A 25,006-nucleotide genomic window follows, 5' to 3' on the forward strand; every position below is an offset into this window, starting at 1 on the left:
ATGTGTAGTATAGGACAACACTACATCAAGCGCTACTCCTAATATTATGGACTCCTGGAGTGTTATTTTAGTACACATGCCCTTCTCCAATATATGGATTCTGTGTTTTTCTCTGGACTGTCACGCAATGAGAAGGCTACACAGGGCTGCCTGAAATTAATATGTAAAAATCCCTCCATCCTCTATACAAAACTGTCAACCAGAGCACTCATGACATAATCATACAGAATAAGTAGCAGGTATTCATTGCCTGTTTCCATCAAACAGTTCATCCAGTCTGCACCCAAGGGTTCATTTTACAGGCAATGATTATACATCCTATTTGCCCAAAACTGCAGAATTAACTGGAAACTTAAGCGTGCGTCTGGACAGAGGGCTTCTACCACTCCCAGCTGAAAGACATTGGCATCATTTTTTTCTTCCTTAATGGATTTTCTTTGATAAACATTAAAAAAGGGGGGGGGACAACTGGAAAATGTAGGAGATAAGCAAAATTGATAAGGATGATGGTGGGGCATCCATGAATAAGGTACTGTGATTTCACAGCAGAAGTCACTAGAAGAATCTCAGGTTGTAATGTTTCCCGTTCCTATTGACAGTCAGTTATCAAGGCAAAGGATGCCCAGGTTTTCCACAACTTCAAAGCACCAAACGTGATTGCTGTCAGAAAGGATGTGACATCTGTCATCTGATAAGTTCCACTGTGGATAGGAAATGTGTTAGAAGATTTTTTGCATTCTCTCATCCCCTCCTTAGATCAATAGATTTTCCTGCATGCAAATCCTGCTGTCTCCCCTCATTCAAGCATCCCATTTGCTCCTACCGAATCACAAGGCAATAACTTTGCAAACTGGTAAACAAATCATGTGATTCAGATCACTCTTCCTTTTGGGTAGTTCTCTCTTTTCAAAAGATTTTCTCCTGCCTTGTTGGGTCCTCCATCTTCCTCCTCCCTCAACTTTCTTTGGAAAGATGGTGAGATAAAGATTTCTTTTTTACCTGAGCTATTCATTACCTAGATTAGGATATAGCCTCTAGGTATATACATTAAAGTCATTAGTAAACTTTTGTTTGTGTTGTTTGAGTCAGTCTCAGTTTTTGGAGAAGCATAGTTAGACAAAGACACTTTTCTGCTACTCTGCTGATTTAAAGCTAAATCCTATCAGGTTTGGATTTGATACTTTTGAAATTTAAATATTCTTGTTTCCTTAACAAAAGCAGAAGCCTTAGGAGACTTGAATTGCCCAACAATATGTTCATACACTCCATTTCTTCTTTAACTACTGTATGTCTAGCTTTCCCTGATTCATGCTTCACGTTCCATATTCCATAGTATATGTTGGGCAGCTTTGAATTTCCCTTTCACCTCTGAATACACCAACAACTGAACATCCTTTTGGTTTGAATCCTTTAGTGTCATTAGCCACACTGCTATTTGTAGTTGTCCAGTGGTTTGAGTGCCATCCAACCTGGGAGTTTCATCTTCTGGCACTGTCTCTTGTTTCAGTTTGAATGGTTTCATCATAGTAAAAGGCATTCAAAAGGGCTTTTACTGTGCCTCCTTCTACGCAGTATTAACAAGCATTAACTATGGTACCACTGCTGTTGTGTCTCAGAGATTCTCTGCCAGGGTCACCCCCCATTACTTCTGCTGCCCAGTAGCGGTTTGGCACATTTAGTCTAATGCCTCAGAAAAAGCCTGTCTGATGTGAGAAACCCTACCAGCAGCACTGCTGCCATCAGCATTGCCTCGTGTTTCACAAGCGTGTGCAATCCCACCACTGCGGAAGGGCAGTGCGATTAATGCATGCATTTACTTTTGTAGTTTGTTCTTCTAGGAAGGAGGAAATCCTATTCTGCTAGTCTAGCTTTAGGATGTCACCATAACAGTATCAGAAGAGCCATGACCCATCATCATAAAGGCCTATCTAATATAGGATTCTGTTTTTACAGTAACCAGCCAGAAGCTATTTGGAAGCTCATAACTAGAACATGAATATGTTAGCACACTTCTGCTCATGTTCTACACCAACTGATGTTCAGAGGTATGCTGTCTTCGATAATAGAAATCATATATAACCGTTCATGATTCCTACTTACCATTGATAGTCGTTTCCAACCATTAAATTATAGAATCCTCTTTTAAAATCAGAAGTGGCAGTTGTCATGATCTGTTGCTTACACATTTTCAAGTTAACTTCACAGCAGTAAGAACTAGGAAATTGCATTCAAGCTGGGATTCTCCTACTTTGCATGTTATACAGTTTCACCACTTAGCTGAATGAACACAACCCTTATTGTCAGGTATGTCTGCCTGGTGACCTTAGGGCACAAAGGATTACCTGCACATGATGTGCATTGACAACATAAATGTTTCAATATTACAAGTAACTGATTTGGATAATGACAGTTCTTGTTGCAATGTTACAGAAATGGGCATAAACCAACTCTATCCCATGGAAAATTGAAATCTAATCTCTGGGGGACACTGAACTATTTTCTCCTCTTGCCATACTAACAGATCCTGAACTGTCAGGAATCTGAGCAGTTTAAGCAGTTAAGAGGTTTCTCTTTCTAAAATAGCTTGCATAAAAGCTAGCATGGATTTGAATGCTGGCTCTGAAAGAATAAATATCATAATATATTTTCATGAGTGAAACATATATGCAGAGATGAAAAGTCTTGAGAGAAAAGATGGGAAAGCTTACCTTGCTTATTTCTTTGCTTGGTTCCTCTTTTCCTCCTCAATTGCAGTTCTAAGCATATGACTGACACCTGGATTCCTCCTGTTAACAAACCCCATCCCTGCTCTTAGGGACGGTTCACAAACTCTCAATGTTTTTATTCAACACACTGTAGAGGGAAACAAAGCAAAACAAAATACCCCCTTTTTGGTTACTCATCAGGCCTCTCCCTTTCAGACCTGGCAAAGTAGGTGCCCCAAACCCCACCCCAGTGGCTAAGTCAGGACTGATGGGTGGAGAACAAGCTTGTCTTTTAAAATGAATTGTTTTGAACATTAACTTTAAACTGGTTTTTAGACAAATACTGTCTGCATTTCGGCCTGTTTAGACAAGTCCTGCTTTCCCAAGTGCCAGGATTAATCACACTGGTTGTTGAATATAGAATTGTTTTCTGTTACTATTGATGTCGCTTAAATGCTGGTTGTTTCTAAGAAGCAAAAAGAAAACCACAGTCAACCAATTTGCCTGATTTTCATCCCATGTATGGTTTCTCCTTGTTCTCTAATTGCAACAAGCCATAGTGGGGTTTAGACATAAAACAATGGCTCTTAAAATCCATAAATGCCAGCCAAAGTCAGCCACGTCCCCTAAGCAAACAGGGGAAGATTACTAGATTGTTCTAGTCCCAGATTCACCTTTCCTAGATACATTAAGGTACCTTTCAGCTCAGTTTATTACTTTGGGGAATTCTAGGCCATCAATCCTGTTCTCTCTCTCTCTGATGCGGACTCTATTTATCACTGATATATTTGCTCAGGATGATTGGTATCGAGAAACAGATGTGCATCCTCAGGAATGTTAATGGGGCTTCAATAGCTACTGGTATGTTGTCTTCTGCTTTAAATATGTCTATAAAGATGAAAAGTCAGATTTTTAAAAAGTCTTCTAATGTAGCCTGCTAGTGATCAGCCTTCCAAGAGTCCAGGCTCTTTTAAAAATCCATATATTACAGTGGTTTCCAATTTTTTAAAGACCAGAAAACTGGAGAAACCTTAAATCTGACACTGAAGTGACATATTCTGTTCTTCACTTCAATAAGTAATCCAGAGGCAAGAGACACTAGGCAGCAGTCCATGGGGCAAACTAAAACTCTTCTGCTGTCACTTTTCTCTCTATGAAGTAATGCCTTTTGTGACTCAGATACATCTGAGTTGGATTGTCCTAAAAAGAGTGTGTTATAACAATCCCAAACAAAATGAAAACAGTCCAGTTCTTCCTCATATTCTGCCATTACTGACTACACAAGTAGAATTTTCAGCTCCTGGTCCTTGGAAGGTATTTAAAGACAATGCTTGAAGAAATTTCTCTAGAGTCTGGAAATAAACAAAATGTCCCCTTACTATTCCTGTAACTTTACGTTAGGAAATGAAAAACTAAAATGAGATTATATTTGAATGAATATATGTTATGATCATTTTTTGCACAGGGCGCCAAAATGTAAAAGTGTCTAGAGCAGCAGAATTTCCAGGCTTCAACCTCCCAGATCTTCCAGAGGCCTGTACCTCTTAAGGATGCGCTCTTCCTTTTGCCTATTCATAATAACTGGCCTGGGTCTGTTATGGGGATAAGGATACTGAATCATTAATCAGTGATGCTCTTTAGTGTGACCCAAAGTCAATGTGGGAATGCACTGGCAGCTGCTTTAATCATTACTTTAATGGATCTGAAGGGAGTGACCCTTTTTGGAGAGAAGGCGACTGCCACAGGAGAGGGCTCATCTTGAACTGTCTAACTATAGAAGCCAATGTAGAATATGTAATAGCAGCAGGAGATGGTGGAAATCAGACGTAACCTCCAGTGTTTACACAGCCTGCAAAGCAGATTCAGACCAAAAATGTTCAAAGGCAATTCTTACTGAATTAATTGCATAAAGAGAAGATCACAGTACTCAGGGGTCAGTATCTAGCTAGTGAGATACAACTGAAGGAAAACTTAATGGAATCTGTCGATATTTATGGGAGCAACTTTTACTGCCTATGCTTTCTTTCTGACTCATCTGGTGAAGAGGGAGTGGAGGCTGCTCCATCCAACAGGAAGAGACACACTGCTATATACGTCTCTGATCACCATCTCTAGTGTGGTTAGTGTAACAAAAAAGTGCTGTCCCTCCATCTTGTTTAAAACTTTATCTCCTTTGATTTTGGCTTCTTTCCCCATAGTTTTCAATGTATGCCTGTCTGTACTGATGTTGCTAGCAATGAAAAACAAGTTCAGAGGCAGTGCCCCCTTTCAAACGTCCATCATACATTGAAAGGTCTTGTTCCTGTTAACTCTTATTATGTGAACCCCTGAATAATTCAACGTATACATTTTCCCTCAAAAAGCCCATTTCACTCCCTTTTATCCCAGAAGGAGCAACTGAAATATAATCATGTCCCCATACAGATAGCAAGCTGGAAAGCAGTAGCATGACTGTATTGCATCCCAAGCTGCAGCATTACATAACCCTACCACACTGGTGTGTTTATAACATATTCCCAATTATGATTGCAAATCTTGAAGCATAACATGCCTCAAGGACACAAAATCCTACATTCTTAGCAAGAGCCAATATAAAAGGAAACTAGGATATGACATATGCACTTGGATCAACTATCTTGTTTTGCTTCCAATGTGGTTTTGTTTAGATGCTTGAGTCAGTTGAAGCTATTTGGCTTGTATGTTACTTGTGGGCAGTTTTTCTTTGGTTATGACACATGGTGATATAGAGTATACTGGCTCCTTTGAAACAGAACTACTTTGTGGAGCCTCTTGTCATGACATTCAGGCCTCTTCTGTTCTAATAATTCATCTGTTCATCTAATTCATCTACCTTATTCAAAAGTAATTGTGCAAAAATGCAATACTTGAGAAGGCTATAAAAGTGTTTTTAACCAAGTGAAGTGAATTACTGTAGCTGCTATTTCAGTCATTTCAATTGCATTCAAGAATAAAGAGGAGACAATAAATAGAGCCACTTTACTCCAGAATTAATATTATACCTTTAAAAAAAATTCTAGCTGAGATTAATAGATTATTTGAGTCTTCCAACCATTTTATCACTTAACTGTTCAAATGTGAACTTTCCAGGTAATAAAACATCCTCTTTGGTGGGTCGCTTTGCTTTATATGTAGAAAAAGGCTCAGCTTCAGTTACTAGCATCTCTAATAAAAAGGATCTCAGTCCAGAGGTGATGTGAATGATCTCAGCCTGAGATCATGGAGAGCCACTGCCAAGCAGAGTAATGATCTTGAGAGAGTGATGTCTCAGAGTAACGTAGCTTTATGAAATTAATGGAGGATATGAAATTTAAAAACAGACCAAGATCAGACTGCTATTTTAAGAACATACTTTATACAAAATAACAAATTCTTATGGAAATAAAATCTACAGATCTCCAAGGATCAAACTTTTTTTTTAAAAAAGGATCCTTTAAAAAATTACTCATACACACAACATTGAACTAACTATTGAGGTAACTGTCGCTCTTAGGGAATCAGTAGACCAAGACAAAATATACACAATAAAAAAATAAATAGCATTCCCCTTTCCAGTAACAACCAGGAGAGTTCAAACCCAGCTCTTTGCAGCAGCAAAGGAGGAGAGGAAAGGATCCCTGATGCTGTGCTCCATGGGCAGGCAGAGGGATCAGGGCATTTCAGGAGCAGTGGAAAAGGCAGCCAAGTGAGGTACCTGAGCCCCAGAGCTGGGGGGGGGGGGGGAAGAAGAGCACATAGGGAAGAATTCAGTCAGTCACTCTTATATCAGGTGTCAACTCTCAAATGATGGGCTCTTGTGATGGAAGCTTCCCATAGTTCAGTTCGTTGTGGCATGGAAGGCTCATGTTGACTCTCTTCTGAAACCCAGTGGAGGAGTTCATTGACCCAGCCAAATACTGCCACATGCAACCAAGAGCTTGCTAAATTCCTCCCAGAGTGTATCAGTGATATATTTTCACAGCTTGATGATGAGATGTCTCCTACAATGGTGGTTCGAAGTCCTGTTGACCAGAAGATTTCTCACCTGTTTTGACACAAACCAGGAACCAACTTGCAAAGCTTCCAAACAGACAAAAATCAAATCAATGATCAGCTTTTATCCAAAGGAACACTCTCCTTTTTCCCCTTATGCCCCCAAACAGGCAAATTACATTCTTTACAATCTTAATTACAATAATACAATCCCTCCCAACCCACAACTCAAATAACCCAGAAAAACAGCATTTCAGGAATGAAGGAAATAGGCAAAGAATTGTCAAAGCTCAACTACTTCAACTGGAAATCATAGCATTCTTGGAAATTCTCAGGGAACAAACCCAATATATTTCCCAGCAACAGGGCTCTTTCTTTTGTGTTCCCAGTTAGAAACCCTTATTCTTTTTACTGGCCATAGGGAAATTTTGTTTTTGTTGCAAAACTTAGAAGGCAGACAGGAGGAAAAATCAATTCTCAACCTCTATAGCAATTCAACTGCGCTATGCCAAATCCAGTTTTCAGGCACCAGTAATAAATTCCTGCCACAAGATCAGACAATATGCCTCTTAACCTTCAAGATGTAACTGGGGACCAGGAGAAAGCAGAGACATTATCATGCTTTCATTGCTAAATAATTCTACTAGGATGTAGTGTGCACTCACCTAGTATGGAAGGGCAAAGCACTAACACATGTAGGTACACAGATTATTATATGAACTATTACATTTAACTTTTATGTATATCTAGTGGAGGGAGAAGTCAGGACCAAAACTTTGGAAGCTCTTGCTGTTTGGTGGACTATTGTGTCTAACAATTACATCTTGTGGTCAGCTAACAGAATTGCCAAAGCACTGTTCACATTTGAGATAGTACTGGTTATCCAGTTAAGAATTCTTTACAGGCTTTCCATTACCAAGACTAAATAGATTTTGCTTATCTCCTGCTACAGAAAACAAGCAGAAAGTTGGCAGCCTTTACAATCCCTTATGAACCAACTGTTATGGTATCACTGCTAAAGAAGAACCTTTGTTACACGTCTTGACAGCACACAGAACCCCTTGCCAGAAGACACCAAACATCAAAACATTAGGACCTATCAAGTATGTTTAGTTCTACATTCAGGACATCCAGCATTCCCATCATGTTCTTCGTCATCTCCTGAATCCATATCAAGAATCATTAATGTCACAGCAAAGCACACTTTTGACAAACATTTGAGCAACAGGAAGCACTTTTTGTTACTTTGCTGCCACTCAGTCTTTTTTCATTTTCTCTCAAGCAACCATTCATAATCAGATTTCAAAATTTTGTCCAGCCCTGGCACCTCCCCAATTACCCTCTCATAATTTGCAAGGAGAAAGTTCTAATACCTAGCTAACATGTTGGGCTTAGGAAATACTCCAAAGAAGCAGAAAGTTAAGTGGCTGCAGAGCACTTTTGAAAGTCAAGTTGACTCCAAATTGCTTTTCCAGGTTCCAAATAAGTTGTGTGTGTGTGTTGTACCTCCATTGGTGTGAAGGTACTAAAGTCCCTAGCTGTTGTTAAATTGAGGAGCCTCCAACCAACCCAGTCTCCCCATTTTTCTCAAACTTTCTATTCATCAATTAAAAAAAGCATGCTTCCCATTAGCAAGTCAATTTGTGGAGTCCCTTACACTAACACTTTCTGGGTTCTGCATCAAAATCTCAAGTTTTCCACTCTCACATTCCTAACATGATCAATTTAATCATTCTTTTTTTAAAATTTGCTTTTATGTATCTCCGCTGCTTGTTTATCAGAGTACCTGAATAATCTGACATTACAAATTCTCACCTTTAATTTTTGCCTCCTCACTTCACCACTGTTAACTGAGACAAGTACTAGAAAAGTTTTCACAGAATCAGCCCTTATTTTGTCATATTGTAATGAAGAAAGGTATATTTTAGTAAATGTTCCACTTGGAAATGATACAGAAAAGGGGAGGGGACCTGGTCTCCTTAGCTATGTGTCAAACCCATAGGCTACTGTTTTGAGAATATGGGAGGACATAATTTGGATAAACCTCGAAAGAGCCAGTCAGTGAGGATTCTAGATTTCAATCAAGGTTCTCCTGCCTATAATTTAAGCATGATTTCCAAACTGGAATGATATCCTGTAGTAACTAAGTATTGTCCAGTGGTCAATCAGAAAGGCCAGTGATCTGCCTCATATCCATAATCTCACTAGTTTAAAATAGTATTGATGAATGTTGTATCAGGGTAACAAAGGTCTGCAGAAATAGTCTGTAGTCTGAGCAAGAGGGCATCATGTGTTGCTATACATGTCTGGCTTTTGGGAGGGTAAGGTAGGGTGAAATAGCAGTATTCTAGAAGAAGGCAAAATCTCTGGGGGAAAGCTTTTTGGAAGAGGCACAACTGTTTCTGTCTTAACATATAAACAGGATAAAGGGATGCTGAAATATATGGGAAATAACCCATTTCTTTTACTGATAAAAGGCCAACGTTGCTAGAAGAACACTTTGGTTCTTATTCTCCTCACATAAAAACCTACATCCAGTGTTGCTTCAAATTAGAAAAGCAAATAGTAAAAGAGAACTAACTCATACACAAAGAACTTGGAAAAATTTACATTTTCAACTACAGTTCTCATAGTCAATAGCAAGATGACTAGGGGCTTCTGGCAATTATTCCCTGAGAAAGTAACATTTCCAAGCTCTGGGAATGCTACCAAAGAATGAAGTCTCTACACACTTCTACTAAATGTACCAAGCAGTTAGATAACAAATCCTAAATTTTCAGTTTCATCAAATACTGTTCCCATTTTCCAGTCAGAAGAAAGGGCCTTTCTGCTATTTTTCATCAAGGTAACTTCAGATCTAGAATTTAGAGTCCCATTAGATGGACAATTGTTTTTTTGACATCGAACCTACTGATGTAACACTGATGTTTTGCTGGAACATTTACATTAGGAATGTTGCCAAGAATGAGAAGCAGTTACTAGCAGAAGTAAAGCCATTTATACATCTAAGGGTAATTACTATCAGCTCCCCATTACTGTTTTTAACTCAGAAGTTGTAATATTCATGAGTGAAAACAAATAACCAAACCAAATTCAGAACTGCTTAAGTTGTGTTAACAAGATTACTGTGGCCCACTAATGTGTTTTCTTTATACACTGAATTACTTAATTCTACTTAGGGTAAATATTTTTCAGATAAAAGGATGCATTTTCACCCTCCACCTCCAGAAGAAAGAGAAGTATTCAGAGGTCATTATGTGACAAGGTTTGCTTTTGTTTTTTCCAAGGGTTCTTCTGGAATGTGATGCACCCCATCTGTATGTTAAACAGACACAGATGGTTAGAGGTGGAAGGCTACTGCTTGAAATGGCTTCCTCATTATAATATGTACAAGCTTTGAAAACTTATCAGACTATCTCCATAAAAAGGCTCACATGCTTACTACTCAATCACTAGCTGAAAAATTAGGAAACAGCAATAGCATTTTATTACATTTTCAAATTGGATAAAAGAAAGAAAAGAAAAGAAGAAGAAGCTGAGATTTTATTCCAGTGCATCCCAAGTAGCCACTAGCCGTCACATGTTAACAAATACTAAAGATACTAAGGCCAATGTTCCAATCCTAAGAAGGTAACTTTAAACCTAACAATCTGTGCCATGACCTTTAACAGGCAACTTGCTTCACATTCTGATGAATTTAGTTTGGTGTTTTCAAAACGCATCCAACAACAAATCAGTCTGAAAACTGCTGCAACCACTTCTTTGCATTTTTAGTTCACAGACCGAAAGGATTATGCACCTGGAATTCATTCTCAAAGAGCAATTTCTTTTGCATGCAACAGACTAGAAAAGATAATGGGAAGAGCAAGACAATGGGCATGCCAAAACAGAGCTTGGAAAAGTTACTTTTTGGACTACACGAATGAACAATGGCCATGCTATCTGGAAGATTTGGGGAACTGTAGTCAAAAAAGTAAATACTTCAAGTAACATTTAGTTCTCCTTTGGAACACAAAACCTGTTAGGTAACTACCTTTGAGTTTGTAGAATGAGGCAACTTGTTTGGACTAAAGTTTTGAATAATTTCTGAAATAAAAATTAATTTGAAGGTAGAGGAATATGAGGAAATGGAAATTCCCTATGAATTCCCTTTCTAGTGTGAAGACTGATTATCTTACGGATGTCCCACTTCGTCTGGGATGGAAAGCAGACACTAAACTTCTTTTAAAAGGAAGTGAAACTACCTCTATGTAAGCCACATGGATCTTCCAGTAAAGCTCAGCAACTCAGGCATTACCCAGCTGGCAAGACCCAGTATTCCATATTTCAAGAACACTTTAGCCATAGGTCCCTACATGGCAGGGATCGGGCTAGATAACCCTTGCAGTTCATTACAGCTTTATGATTCACTTCAAGGGAAACTGACATGCCTGTGCACAAGTGCAACCATTTCTTCACTTCTTTTGAAGGAATCTGTCCCCCTTTTAGGGCTTACTTGATGCTACATCATGTCAATACGCCCTGCTGCCTCTGCTGTTGCTAAACTGTTTGGAATAAAGGGCAATGGCACAATAGAAAGAGTCTTTTGAGGCAGGAGAAGGCTGAGCCCTGGTGCTATCTGCACCCAAGTACCACGACTGCCTGTCTTGGGTTCCATAGTGCATGCAAGCTTAAACATTGCTACTAGGAGCTCTGGAAGCACAGTGGTTAAATGCCTGTACTGCAGCCACTCGCTCACAAACCGCAAGGTTGTGAGTTCAATACCAGCCAAGGGCTCAAGCTCAACTCAGACTTGCATCCTTTGGAGGTCGCTAAAATGAGTACCCAGCTTGTTGGGGGCAATTAGCTTACACATTCTAAATTGCTTAGGGAGTGCTTAAGTACACTGATAAGTGGTATAGAAATGTAATTGCTATTGCTATTGTTACTACTGCAAACTACTGGTGGGATTCCTTATTGGCCACTGATATATCCAGGCACAAAAAAGGAGAAGCTATGAACCTCCACTCCCCAGCCTCCCCACCACCAAACCAAGAAAAGGCTTGGAGCTGTCTTGTCTTCTGATGCAAGAAGGGAAACTCCTTATTTTAATCATAAAATTTTAAATTATGACTTTTAAGTATAGATTGATTGTTTTAATAGTGTTCGTTTACCGATGGCATGTGATTTTAATTGGTTTATGTTTTTTTTAACTGTTGTCATGTGTTGTTGTTGTTCCCCACATAAGGAGAGACGGATAAGAAATAAACATCATCATTGTCGTCATCATCAATATGACTACTGCAGCTGCTGCTACTACTACTACTACTACTAGGGTGAAACCTTGCCTTCTCCAAGAAGAACATTGAAGCCTACCTTCTTTCTCAGAGGCAGAACTTCTTCAGGACACCCAGCTTTCTTTCCCCTCCAAAATGGAGAAAAGACTACTTGAAACAAAGCACATTATATGTAAAAACATTTATGCATATTTATATGTATAAGTTACAAACTGCATTGGGCTGCTGACCTGTCCTAATTATCTGAATTCAAAGAGACAGTCTGCTAAAAATGAGGTTGTGAATCTGTTACTTGGCCTTGAGATTGTACAAACCCTTGTATAAACACCTATTGCTGTAACCACAGGTAGATCTCAACTGATCTTTCCATTTTCAAAATTCTATACACTGTTGGAGAAGAGAAAAAGGGAAAGGCAAGGAAAGAGCGGGAAAAAGTCAAGAAACACTTATTTTAAGGCTTGTTTTAAATCTCAGTTCAGGCATAAGCCAAAGTGATCAGGTCTATAATATCTATCACCTATATGAATTAGTTCATGAAGAAAACATACGTGCTCTTTGTGAATTTGCATTGAGGCCTGGACCATGGATTTACTCAAATCAAATCAGAGCACCATATTATGTCACTCTAGATGGCAATGAAAACCTTGTTTCTTCTTTTCATGATCATTTTTAGACTGTTTTCATACCTATTAAGCTCCTGTATGCTAGAACTGGCAAGTGACAGCAGTGTCACAAATTCTAAAGAATAATGCATTATGTACTTTTGTATAGATCTGTTACAGTATATCCCCTTGTCCCCAGTTCTGATATTTTCACATAAGTCTGCCAACACATCAATATTATGTGCAATATTCCCTTTTCTTGAAAGCTCAGGAACGTCATCTGATAGTTCACTCTATTTGGCAAGTTTTTCATTTGGACACAATGTTTGTTTCTGAAGTCTCCAACATACTGTATTTGTAATAGAGTAAAGGTTTGGGCTTGGATTCCCTGCTCACTTGGCTTACATGCTTCAGTGCTTGCATACAGGATAAAAGGTTGTTCCTTTTCTAAAAATAAACCATCTCTCCATCCTTCAACACCAAGCAGCTGAAATGAAGGGGAAGGATTTCAATCTCTGCATTGTTCTCATAGGATCATGAGCCAAATTACACTGAGACTAAACAGCTCATTATAGATCTCTGCTTTATATGAATGTTACAGTAGTTGTGCTAAAGAAGCATCTGGAGGATTCACTGTATCCTAGCACCTCCTATCCCAGTGTCTTATGGATTATATTATTATAATAAAACATATTATTATTATTATGGTTTTAATGCTTACTGACACAGTGATTATTCCCAATCAGAAGTTATTTAGAAAAGGATGCTACAATCTTACACAGAATTTCCAGTTCACTGGAAATTCTTGATCCTGATTTTCTTGTTCCTATAGTGAGAGGAACTGGCAGTGCATATAATCCATGGCCAGGAGAGGGGAACACTGATTTCTCCTGAGTAATTCCTGTCACCAGTTATCAGGCAGTGCTTCAGTCCCAAACTACTGATAGGTGGTGCCAACAAAAGGATAAATCAGAAGTAGTTCCACTATCTCCTGCATCCACCCTCCCCTGAAAGATTTCAATGTGACACGATTGTAAACAGTTTATGATCATCCCAGTGCTATGCCCAGAACATTTTGGGCCAACCACTTCCATCCTAATAACATACAATACATTCACCAACAGAAAGATTTTTTAAAGGCAATAGGTTAAAAAAATCTGTAAACTGGATTCCTTTCCAAACACACATATTAATACAAGTACTTTCTATACTCTCCTGTTTTTCACCCTGAACAATATACCTGAGTTTTAGCAGTTCATGAAAGTTTCATTTCCCTCAAATAGAGTCCTTTAAATGTTCAATGAAGTCTCTGGTCAGAAACAAGTCACTAAAACTGAGATGCTCCTTCTGTGTCATTGCAACAGTTGTAAAGGTGGCTCAGACCGAGGGAAATTCCATTATAACAGAAAACCACTGAGGAGGTACTGTATTCCACCAGACATTGGAAGCCAAATGCTGCTGGGAAAGATGAAGGCAGAAAGAATGTTCTCCTTTGCCCTTATCCTGTCACATGTAGCTCTCATCTTCATCAAGTCTTTCCTGCCTTGGACTAGCTCTAGAAAAGAGAAAAGAAAAGGAGATCATTACTTGCTTCAGAATGAATTTCAAAAAAGCTAGTCTCCGTCAACTAAAGGTACGCTAGACAGCATGTTAAATATGTGAAGGTGTTTAATGTGTTAGTAGGTTTTTTTTTTTTTAAATCCACTTCTGGGGTGAATTAGGAGAACAGCTATGACAGTGTCCCTTCCAGTGCAAGGGAAGGAGAATTGGAGATTTGGGGAGATTTTGTCAGGACTGTGGATTCAGGAAAAGAAGGTATGGCATGTAGGGAAGCTTTTTAATAATCTTCCCCAATGAGTCTTACAAAAATCTATCCTTTAATGCTCCTATTCTCCAGAGGAGAAGCTGCTGTTACTGTCTTGATTCCCCCTCTACTCCACAGCTAATAACTCACACACACACTAAAATGAGACATGCTAAAGATATTATTACATTCAGGTCTCCATCTTATTGTTAATATCATCCACAACAGAACAACTGAAGGAATAGGAACTTGGTATGTCAACACTTACATAAGTCCCATTAACACATTGGTTTATTCTTGTTGGAATTTGCATTTAGGCCTCAGACTGCAATTCCAACTAACTTACCAGGAAGAAAAGCTCACTTAGCTTACAATTAGCTGTCTTTCATCTCTTTCTACATAAACTGCAAAAAGTACACATTGCTCATATCTGATGATAAGCAAACATGGTTCTGCTCTATATTAGCATTTACCTGATCTAGGGGCAATGCTGGTGTTTTTTGTGGTGGAAGCTCTTCCCGGGCTGGTGTTGCTGCAGGCATCTTTGGGAATGGGGCTTGTGGCTGGTGCATATGCATTCTGGAATGACACACAATGGAGAAAACAGCTTAACACCCAGTTGCTCTTTCATATGCACAGTTCACCTGAAAACATACACTCCCACACCAAAGACACATCTGACATAGAGGGCTGACTTCTATGTCCCCCCCCCCTTTATGTTCTGTAACGTTCCCACTCAATTTGACTTATATTACCAGAAGTTCACAATAAAAGGTTGAAAATAAATCAGATAGCCGCTTTCCTCTTCCTGAATATGTAAAAAACTGCAAATAAAACAAAATTTAACCTCTACCACAATATCTGTATGTAGGTACATGCTGCATCATTATATTTATTTCAGAGTAAATATAGACAGAGGACAGGAGAACAAAGACTGGTCATAAACTAAACTATTACCTCAGTCAGTATGAAGTAAATAAATAATCCCTTCCAATACAAGAAGCCCTACTGATGACTTCACTAAACAAAAGGAAAATCGTTATTATGCAGTATACGATCAGATCCATCTGTCTATACTTCAAAAATTATTTGTGAAGCTCTCTCACAAATGGTAATATTGCCTGAAGCTCTTTGTTGTTTTGAAACATTGCTGTTTGAGTTTTATCTTTGACAGAAAGCACCATTCCCACCTCCCTGCTCCATGGAGAATAGTCTTACCCTGGTGTTCTATACAGATCTCCAGACAATCCCCCCATGCCTCCTCCACGTCCTGCCTGTTCCATCATTAAGGCCTGGAAGTGGCCCACATTATCTTCTTGGCAACGATACAAAGATCCTTCATGAGCAAGACCATTGGCTTGACTCGTGGCTGCATGAGATGACAAGCGTGTATTCACTGATGATCCATAAGCCCTGGGTTGGAAGTGGCTGGCTGGCTGTCGCGATGCATAAGGTGGCCCTGTCTGTAGCATGACACCATGGCGTGGGAAAGCAGATGGGCCAAATCCAAGCCCTGAAGAACTTATAGGTGGTGGGGGAGAACCATACAAGTACTCCCCTGCTGCAGCTGATCTCTGCCTCTTGTTGGCTGCATTATGGTTGTCCAAATCAAGGAATTCTTTGGGACTCTCAGGTCTTTCTTGAGACTCCACTGGTTTCTCAGCCTCTGGTGGCAGCTCTTGCCCACTGCTTGGAACTTCTTTGGTGGCTGCCATATCCATTCGGTTTGGGGAAGCCAAAGCTGCATTAAGTACTTCACAACCCTGCATGCCCATGGTCCCTCTGTCTGAGAAAGGAGGCCTGACCAGAGGTGAATGGGCATGTGGATGTCCAGTGGGACTGGACTGGGTTGGAAATGGCCTCTGCCAGTCTGAATAACCCTGGGAACAAGTATAGTAAGGAGGCTGTTGATAGTGGTGATAAGGAGGAGGAATTTGTGCCTGGTAAGGGTATGGCACTCCCTGCTGGGGACGGTAACGAGGGAAAACACCATGAGTGCTGTTATTGGGCTGAAGGCCTCGAGCAGAAAAATGCTGTGAGTGGGACACTGGAGTGGGCTTCCCTCCCATGATAGGACTGAACCCCTGCAATCCTGGATTGATGTGGTAGCGTGTGGCTGAATTTGAATACTCTAAGTTGGGCATGTAGAGTTGGGCAAACTGACCAGAGGTGCCTCCCACCGGACTGCCATCCATGCTAGCAGAAGCACTGGTGCTCTGTCCCATGCAAGGCACAGCTGTTTCCAAAAGATTTTTCCCCATAGAGCAATGGGACTTTTCTATTATATTAGTGGCTACTGCTTTTCCTTCTGTACCACTGGAAGATCCTTGACCTAGAGCACCATTTTCAGGCACAGGTCCTCTCTCTGTTGCTGTTATGTCTCTTGCACACCCTTGGGCTACTGGACTTGTATAGTTACTTTCTGATGGCCACGTGCTCTTGCTTTGTGTTGCTTTTGGATCATTTTTAGTTTCAGAATCATCTCCCTCCCCTTCCTGTGTCAAGTTCTGCCCAGAGCAATCCATCTGCAAAGGTGGCTTGGAATGAGGTAACAGCTTGGGATATATTCCTTCAGAAAGACCAACACGTTGGGTTTTCTTTTCCACTCCTGGTGGAGGATCCACTGTACAAAGGGAAGTAAAAACAAATCAGAAGGCTTTTCTAAATTATATCATACATGGAAAAACAAATTACTTTAATTTCTTTCATTACATGAACTAGCAACAGTAGTCAGCTTCTATGGGCCCAAAACAAATATAGTACCAATCACGTTTTATGAGATGGCTGAACCATGGTAAGAGAGGAACAATGTAATGTGCATGTATTTATGAACATTCAAGCTTTAGCAGGATGTGTGTGATTCCAGAACCTGCTGACTGAAACTCAATCACCAATTATCTTCACATATATTTATAAACAGAGTAGGAATATAATAGAATATACTAAAGAACCTTCCCAGATTTGCATCAAAATAAAAATAGAGGTAGAACAGAAAAGACTGCAACACTGTGTACCAGCCTTCCATGCACCTGATGCCTTCCAGATGTTTTGGACAGTAACTCCCAAGATTCTTGTTCATTGGTCAAAGCTGGCTAGAGCAGCTGTGAACTGAAATCCAAAATATTTATTTGTTTCCTATAGTGTCACACTTAATAGTGTCTGTTCTGTTACCCAATGTAGGGTTTTCCACCTTGAATTATGCTATGGTCCAGATTAGTATCTCATACGTATTCAATCAAACCTGTCCATAGGAAAAACACTAAAACAAAGACAAGTGCAAGAGGGAACAGCTGTCTCTGACTAGGCACAGATGATTGTGTTTAAGAGAGCACAAAGTATCCAGTTTGGCTGACGCAGCAGCCATGGTTTGCCTTAGTAAAACAAGGATGTAAAATTACCTCTGTTGTTTTCTGGTTCTGCTGTCTGAGTGGCATCCTGAGAATTCCCATTCCCTAGAACTGGTTTTGGAGCCTGAATGTTTGTAGTTGCCACATGGGCCAGTTGTGGAAATGGTCCAGGTAAGTGTGGGGGAGGAGGCTGACGTGGGTGATAAGGCACACCAGGTGGGCATACCCGAGAGGATAGCTGTTGTATGGCAATCATTTCTGGACTGTCCATCATGGAATCCCCACCCTGAACTCCTCTCTGCATTTGAGGCGCAGGCCCAAATAAGGAGGCTGGCAGTTGCTGTTGCATTCGCTGACCAGGGCCTTTTCCTGGTTGTCGAATATACCCTGAGGGTGGAGCTCCATGAGGTAGGAAATTGGACTGCTCAGTCCATTGACTGGATGGCAAAGGAGGTCTCAATGTCCGAGGTTCCATCATGTGGCTCAAAGCATGAGGTGGCATAGGGGGGCATGGACCCATTGGAGGCTTCTTGTCTATGCCTAGGGTCATCTGATTTGCTGCATCATGACTTCCATTCCACACAGCAGGATGTGTGTGATTAAGGTATTTATAAGGCCTATACATATGGCCAGAGTGAAGTTCTGGGGTCTCTGGTTGTCTCATAGGGGGCCCGTTGAGCCTTGGAGAAAGAAATCCTTGCTGGAACTGGGCAGATGAATACATACTGGCCTCTGAGGGAGGGCCACTCATTCGACCAAACTGCAGGGATCCAGGCTGTGGTCCTATTCTGGAGACATGCATTGGTCCAGCACATACTTGCTTCTCTGGAACAGGAAGCCGATGTCCTCTGGGATCATTCAATCCAACTGTAGGCTGAAGGAAGATATGGAAAGGAAAAAAGCAGCTTCAATTTTTAACAATATGTAGTAAAACACAAGACTATTAGGTATATCACAGAAACAATCAAGCACCCAAAATCTAAAGAAGAATCCAGAACTTCTTGTCACTTAATCACCAAAACAAAATGTGTATATTACAACTGTGTACTCAGTGCTGTGTTGGAGAAGGTGGTGGCCTCTCAATATAGATAGCTTTGGAGGAAACAGAGGCGGGTTACAGACCGCCGAAAAGCTGTGCTCTGCCGCCGCTGCTGGTTGCTGCGTCCGGGAACCGCAGCAGCCAAACCGTGCAGTTCCCGGATGCAGCGAAGAAGAAGTGCCAAAATGGCGCTTCTTCTTGTGCCCCGGATGGGACGCAGCGAGGTGCTACTCGCACACTTGCGGCGTCACATCCGGGGTGTGACATGCGGACGCTATGCGTCAGATCAAAACGGCGGCGCCAGTGTGTATAGGGCGCCGCCATTATTACGCCCCCATCATGTGCTAGGGGTGAGGCCGGTATGGACGCTAGGTCCTCGGCCAATCCCTAGGACGTGACGGGGGCACCGCAAAGGCCCGTTTGTAAAGGGCCAGAGTGTTTAGACCCATTCCTGCCTGGGTTCAGATCTGAATTTGGGACAGAAATTTAGCCCTTGTCCCCCTCATGGGTTACATGCACTGAGGACTGGAGTGCAACCCTCTTAGTTTTTCTGTAAAAATCTGTTCTGAATGTGATTTCACTCTTCTTGAAGGACCTGGTATGGATTAATTGAACATTATTCTGAAAACAGTTGCTCTGTATATACTTACTTCCTAATTAATACTGTATAAATCTCTTAATATGCATTCAACTTATATTAAGCAATTAAATACTTTAGTAAAAAATGACTAAATAGAATCTTCCTCACCAGTGATTTAAACTATGATCTATATAATTAAAAATGAGCCCTTTGGAGAAGTGATTGAAATCATGGTTTAAATCAATTTGATTTAGATGAAATCAACCCTCTCTTGGACTTGTCACTTTCTGTGCAAACTCAGGTAACAGTAATGGCAATGAGTGCTTGTTACCAGCTCAACCCGAATACCTGTTGTGGTTCCTCTTTGGAACATCACCTGGTCTCAGTTACTCATGTACCAATTACCTCCCAGCAGGACTACCATAATATTTTTTAAAAGGTTGAATTTGAAGGTAGTTTGGAATAGAAGGCCTTTTCTATGCTTAAATACTGCAAGGGACCTTAAGCTTTGGGAAAAATTATTTCTCTCTAACAACTCCGAATCATGATACATTCTTATTGAGCCTTGGGAAAAACTGACTTCATTGGAAGTCTTTATTTAAGCCTAACTGCAGCACAGGAGGCAAGGCAGGGGAATCTCTGTGTTCATATGCACATGTATCCATGAAAGCATGAAAGTGGAAGGGTAGCTTCATCCACTTTAACTTCAACACTATCCATTTTTGTAGTTTGTAGACCTGTCTTTAAAATTGTTTATCTGCTCTGGTGTATATACTGCACACCTTCCTGTCCCATAGTCTTTGCTATTTGCTCACTTGTTCTTCATGACCACCCAGAAAAACTTTTAGCATCTTACGGATAAAGAAACATAACACAGAGACACATAAACTCTGTGCTAAAGTTGTAATAAAACCATCATCAAGCAATTATTCATTAGACAGTGAGATTTTCTTATCACAGGCTTCCTTGTACTCATTGTATGTGTAGGTGGAAGCTCATAAGAAAGTCCATTTTATACCTGCATGGCAAAGTGCTGGTGCTGATGACTTGGCTCACCAGGATGTGGTTCTGGTACTCGAGGTGACCCATATGGTTTTGTTGGATTGGGTCCATGCAGAGAGCTAAATGTTCGTGGCACTGCTGGCCTCTGTACAGGGAATCAGATGAGACCAGTGAGACTAGATAGTGGCCAACAAAATTACAGTTTTCAATTATTTCAGATAGAAGAATTATCATTAATTCAAACAAGAACCTTATTTTGTTAGACTGAATTTGGCTGTTTTTCTGATCCTTCTCTTATTTTCATACTCTTAATTTTGTTTTCCTTCTTTTTAAAAAGATATCCTCTAGCTCTGTAGTACCCAGGCAGTGAATCTAGCAGCGTAGCAAAGATCCAATTGTGGGTTACCTGCTTTAATTACAGGCCTCTCCAAACAGGATCACACATGGCCATCCATGGCAAAGGCCACTGTCTAGTTCCTCAGGTAGACCCAGGTTAAGTTCTTGTTCAGTCATGAAGCTCGTTAGGTCACAAAAAGCTAATCATACAACGCTTCTTAGCCTACGGTTAATAACCCATCATTCCTTTGTGAAGAAAACAGATAAAGGAAACTTCGACTGGAATCGAAGTGACTTATACTAGTGCTTGGCTACTTATGTTTGTATAAATCAGTCTCTCTTTCTCTCTCTCTCTCTCTCTTAGATTGTGGTGCAGTGGCAGCAAAAGTTGTCCCTGCCAGGAGATTAACCTGAGAGTAGGGCAGGGCAGATTTAATGGGGATGGCTTTTGCTGCTTCCCCACCTACTACTGTTGTAATGCGCACAGCTTCTTTTCTTCTGCCACCTCATTGCCACTGATTCCTCTGCAACTCCTGCTGACAGCATAGTTATGTCAACAAATAGGAACTTGCTCAATACAGCCCGCCCTCCCCAACCGCAGGCTTGACACCAATGGATTTAAGCATTTGCGGATGCAGGTAAACCACTCTAGAGAGTCTTTTGGCTGAAGAGCAGGGTATAAATACTCTAAATCCTACTGGCAGGACCAAGCAGAGTAAATCCAATGTGAAGTCGAAGGCTTTCATGGCTGGCATTCATAGTTTTTTGTGGGTTTTTCAGGCTATATGGTCATGTTCTAGAAGAGTTTGTTCCTGATCTTTCACCAGCATCTGAAGAAAGAAGATGCCAGCCCCAGATGCTGGTGAAACGTCAGGAACAAACTCTTCTAAAATATGGCCATATAGCCCAAAAACCCCACAAAAAACTATAGAATAAATCAATTGAATCAATTACTGAATTGTGAGTCAACACTTATTTAAATTCCACTTAGTGAATTGAGACTATCAGCAGAATTCTGGCCACAAATATCACATTTGAAGTATGAATAATTATCACATTTGAAGATGGATGAACATTTTTTCTCCATTCTTACTGTATAGAGACTAGGCACCAAATAGGAATGAGGAGAGGAGTATGAGGGGAGGAGTATACAATCTTATTTGCTCATTCAGTTTGGGAGTAAAGTGGATCTTTACTCTACAACACATCTTTTCTGACATATTGAAGCCTTTGAAAAGCACACTGTAGCCTTCAAAATGAGCTAAAAAAAGATGCACAAGATTTTTTTTGCCCTTTCTATGGTCAGATATTCAGTAGCTCATATTCTTAGTTTTTCTTTGCAGTTAAAGATGTAAACAATCTTTACACTTTTCTTGTAATTTCCATATAACCTTTCCTTCACCATCCCATCACCTGTATTTTTTAAAGTCTGATATAAACTGCATGAAAAATTAAGTAAGAGGGAAAGTAAGTTAAGGAAATGGAAGAGTGAATTAGCTTATTGTTACTTTCTCCTATCTCCTGGCCACTCCTTTACACCCTTTCCCAAAGGACATATTTTTCTCTCATACCACTGGGCTGGTACTCACCACCTGACCAGGATGGGATACACGACTGGGCATTCCACCATAGTGGTGTGAGTGCAAGTATTCTCGGCCATTGGAAGAGGCTACCTCTCCAGAGGGCTGACTTGAGCTGCTACTTGGATCCTCTGCAGAGAAGAGGAAGGGAGAAGAGGAAGAAGTGGAAGATACTCTGTGTTTTGCCTTGTGAGGTGGAAGTTTTCCTCCATTTTGCATATGCAGTTGTTTCTTGCCAGATCCTTCAGAGTCCTTTGATCGGGTCCAAACATTTCCTGTACTAGAACGTATAGTCCGACGGCTTTTTTTTTCACGCTTTCCATCTTCTCTGATCCAGAACTCATCATCTGTGTCCCCATCTTCTCCAGGGAAGTGCTTCATCACTGCACGGTGGAAACATCTTTCTAAGTTGTAAGCCATTTTAGTGTATTCTGTATTCGGACAAGCAAATAAAAGAAACTAGGTATCATGGGCAGAATCATTTTGAATATTGACATATCTCTTCTGTATAGAAATAGCCTTGAAATCTAGACTATACTTTTTCTGTGCTTGAACTAGTTTAAAAAACAAAACAAAAGAAGGATATAAGCATAAGCTGGAAAAGAGAAGTGTGCCACATTACAGAGTTACAGTGGTTTGTTACAGCAGTTTGACATCAGTTTCATGGTTCTATCCTACATAATCCAGAAAATGGTAGTTCCACAGTCCTCAGCTATAACACAAGAGATATCTGGTAGAGAATTCTAAGTACCTGACTAAATTATCCATACCAGAATTTCGAAGGGCCTAGCTATACTATCTTAAATGGAATCGAATGAAGGTAATGATGTAATGTAGATTTCCTCCAGAAAAATCTACCTTCCCTGAAGGTGACCCCATTGGATTAGGGAGATCTACCAATCTGCACAACTAACTCATTCAGCAGCCTGCACCCTCGGTATTGTTTTACAAGCTGTACTTATTCAAACTATAACACCACAAAAAATTGTAGCATGTAGCTTAAAGAGATGTTCATAGTGTGAAGATAGTTGTACAATAACTCAAACTTACAATGTGTGCAATGCTATTCATATAAAGTATAACTCCCGTATCCGTGGGACCGGGATCCGTGAATTCACTTACCCACATCTGAAAAAAAATGTTCTCTCTAGGTATCTGGAGGTCCTCCAGCACAATTCTATGGCCAACATTAGCCAGAAATATAGGGTTCACTATTATCTGCAATTTTACCTATCCACAGTAAGTTCGGGAACATCGCCTGTGTGGATATGGGGGGTTGCAGTCTAATCTCTGCCTATAAGCAGGCAGTACTCCAAGAAAACTAAAAAGAGCCTAAGTTGCCAAGATGAGACCATGCTCAGTTTGTAGTTCCAATCTAGGGCTGGAGTTAAAATAGCAATGTAGAATACTGTACAAGACATGAAGCACTATGCTAAAATGACATACATGTGATAATTCAACAAATAATACTCTACTTGCCCAACCATTACCACCAAACTTATGGGTCTCCACTTGTCCCACTGCTCTGGTATAATAACAAAGTTACCACTAACTTTGAGTAATTGCTGCTACAGACTCAGTCAATGGATCTGATACTGTGGGCAGTACTAGTAAGCAAAGTACTATGGACAAAATCAGTTGTGTATAGATGGTAGAAATAATGAGAGCAATTAATGTCAGAGCAGTTACTGCGGGCCGAGAAGTTGGAGGTCTAGAAAGGTGGCAGCTATTCTTGGTGGGAAGTGGGAGGACATTGCCTGGATATTGGGCACTGCCAGTCTCTATAAGATGGTGAATAGAAATGGTATGATCTCAGCGCCTTCCTCCAGAGATGTTCCCACTGATACCTGTCCATGTATGATACCAAAGTGGATGGCAAATCTTTTCTATTTCTGTATTCTCAATAGGATAGACAAGACAAGGCGTATAATTGTTTCCTGTAGAATGGAGACCTCTGTCTTGTAGATGGTGGAAGAAGCTTCGACGAATGGCTCAATGGAGGAGTAACAGCCAGTTGCATAGCATAATGTGGAGGAGAAAGCACATATTGCTCCTCAAAAGTCTTGGATTGGACATTTTTCACAATCAGTACTGACACAGAGTTGGACTGCATTGGGGTAGGTGATATAGAAGTTGCAATGACTGTACAAACCAAGAATGAAGATGTTAGGGCTGTCTTGTCAATATGTTTTGCCTTCTTCTTCCTCTCCCCTTTAGGCTCATGATCAGCCAACACAAGATCCTCCAAAGTGTGTTGTTTATTATGCTCCAATTTCGAGACAGAGCAGTGTATGGAGGAGAATGTCAGTCCTGATTCCCCAGCAACTTGCCCTGATTTTTTTGTGGGAGCAATGAGTGGATGGTGCTGCAGGTACTTAATCTCCGACTACTGAAACAGGGATAGACTGGGGGCTTATCTTTGGTAGAGTCAAATAAGGTTGGCTGAGAGCTGGAAGCAGTTGTTGGTACTTAAGATAGTTGGCTTCATCCCGACGCTATCAGTACTAAAGATGGTTTTGACTTTTTCCACAGTTTTGCAATGGTTGTTGAAGTGATGAAAAGTGTCTTGCTGGGAGCTGCTTACTTCAACAGCTGAAGGGATTTTTCCCAACAGTATGATTTGAGAAGCCTAATTTTTCAAAATTTGTGCAGTGAAGCCAAAGCAAATAGAGCACTACTGGACAATATGCCCTTCACCTAAGCACTAATGACATTTCATATGGATGCCAAAGTTTGACTTTTCTC

At 40.4% G+C, this 25,006-nt stretch overlaps 1 protein-coding gene across 2 annotated transcripts in view; it reads right to left on the reverse strand.

Annotated features, from left to right (window-relative positions):
- Positions 1-6,120: 6,120 nt before the first annotated feature.
- CECR2 (CECR2 histone acetyl-lysine reader) overlaps positions 6,121-25,006 on the reverse strand; it is a 127,030-nt gene continuing 108,144 nt past the window's right edge. Inside the window, exons 14-20 of one of the 2 annotated variants that reach the window (XM_089527743.1) lie at positions 22,271-22,692; positions 20,362-20,490; positions 17,776-18,598; positions 15,596-17,000; positions 14,851-14,956; positions 13,814-14,128; positions 6,121-6,782 (exon numbers count right to left, since the gene is read on the reverse strand). In XM_089527743.1, coding sequence (XP_089383869.1) covers positions 14,123-14,128; positions 14,851-14,956; positions 15,596-17,000; positions 17,776-18,598; positions 20,362-20,490; positions 22,271-22,692 — 2,891 coding nt within the window. In that variant the 3' untranslated portion in view covers positions 6,121-6,782; positions 13,814-14,122. The remainder of the gene's footprint in view (positions 6,783-13,813; positions 14,129-14,850; positions 14,957-15,595; positions 17,001-17,775; positions 18,599-20,361; positions 20,491-22,270; positions 22,693-25,006) is intronic. The other variant, XM_089527742.1, reaches the window with a different exon arrangement.

The sequence above is a fragment of the Sceloporus occidentalis genome, unplaced genomic scaffold (assembly GCF_023333645.1).
Source record: "Sceloporus occidentalis isolate IW3139 unplaced genomic scaffold, rSceOcc1.0.p SCAF_5, whole genome shotgun sequence".
Taxonomy (NCBI): domain Eukaryota; kingdom Metazoa; phylum Chordata; class Lepidosauria; order Squamata; family Phrynosomatidae; genus Sceloporus; species Sceloporus occidentalis.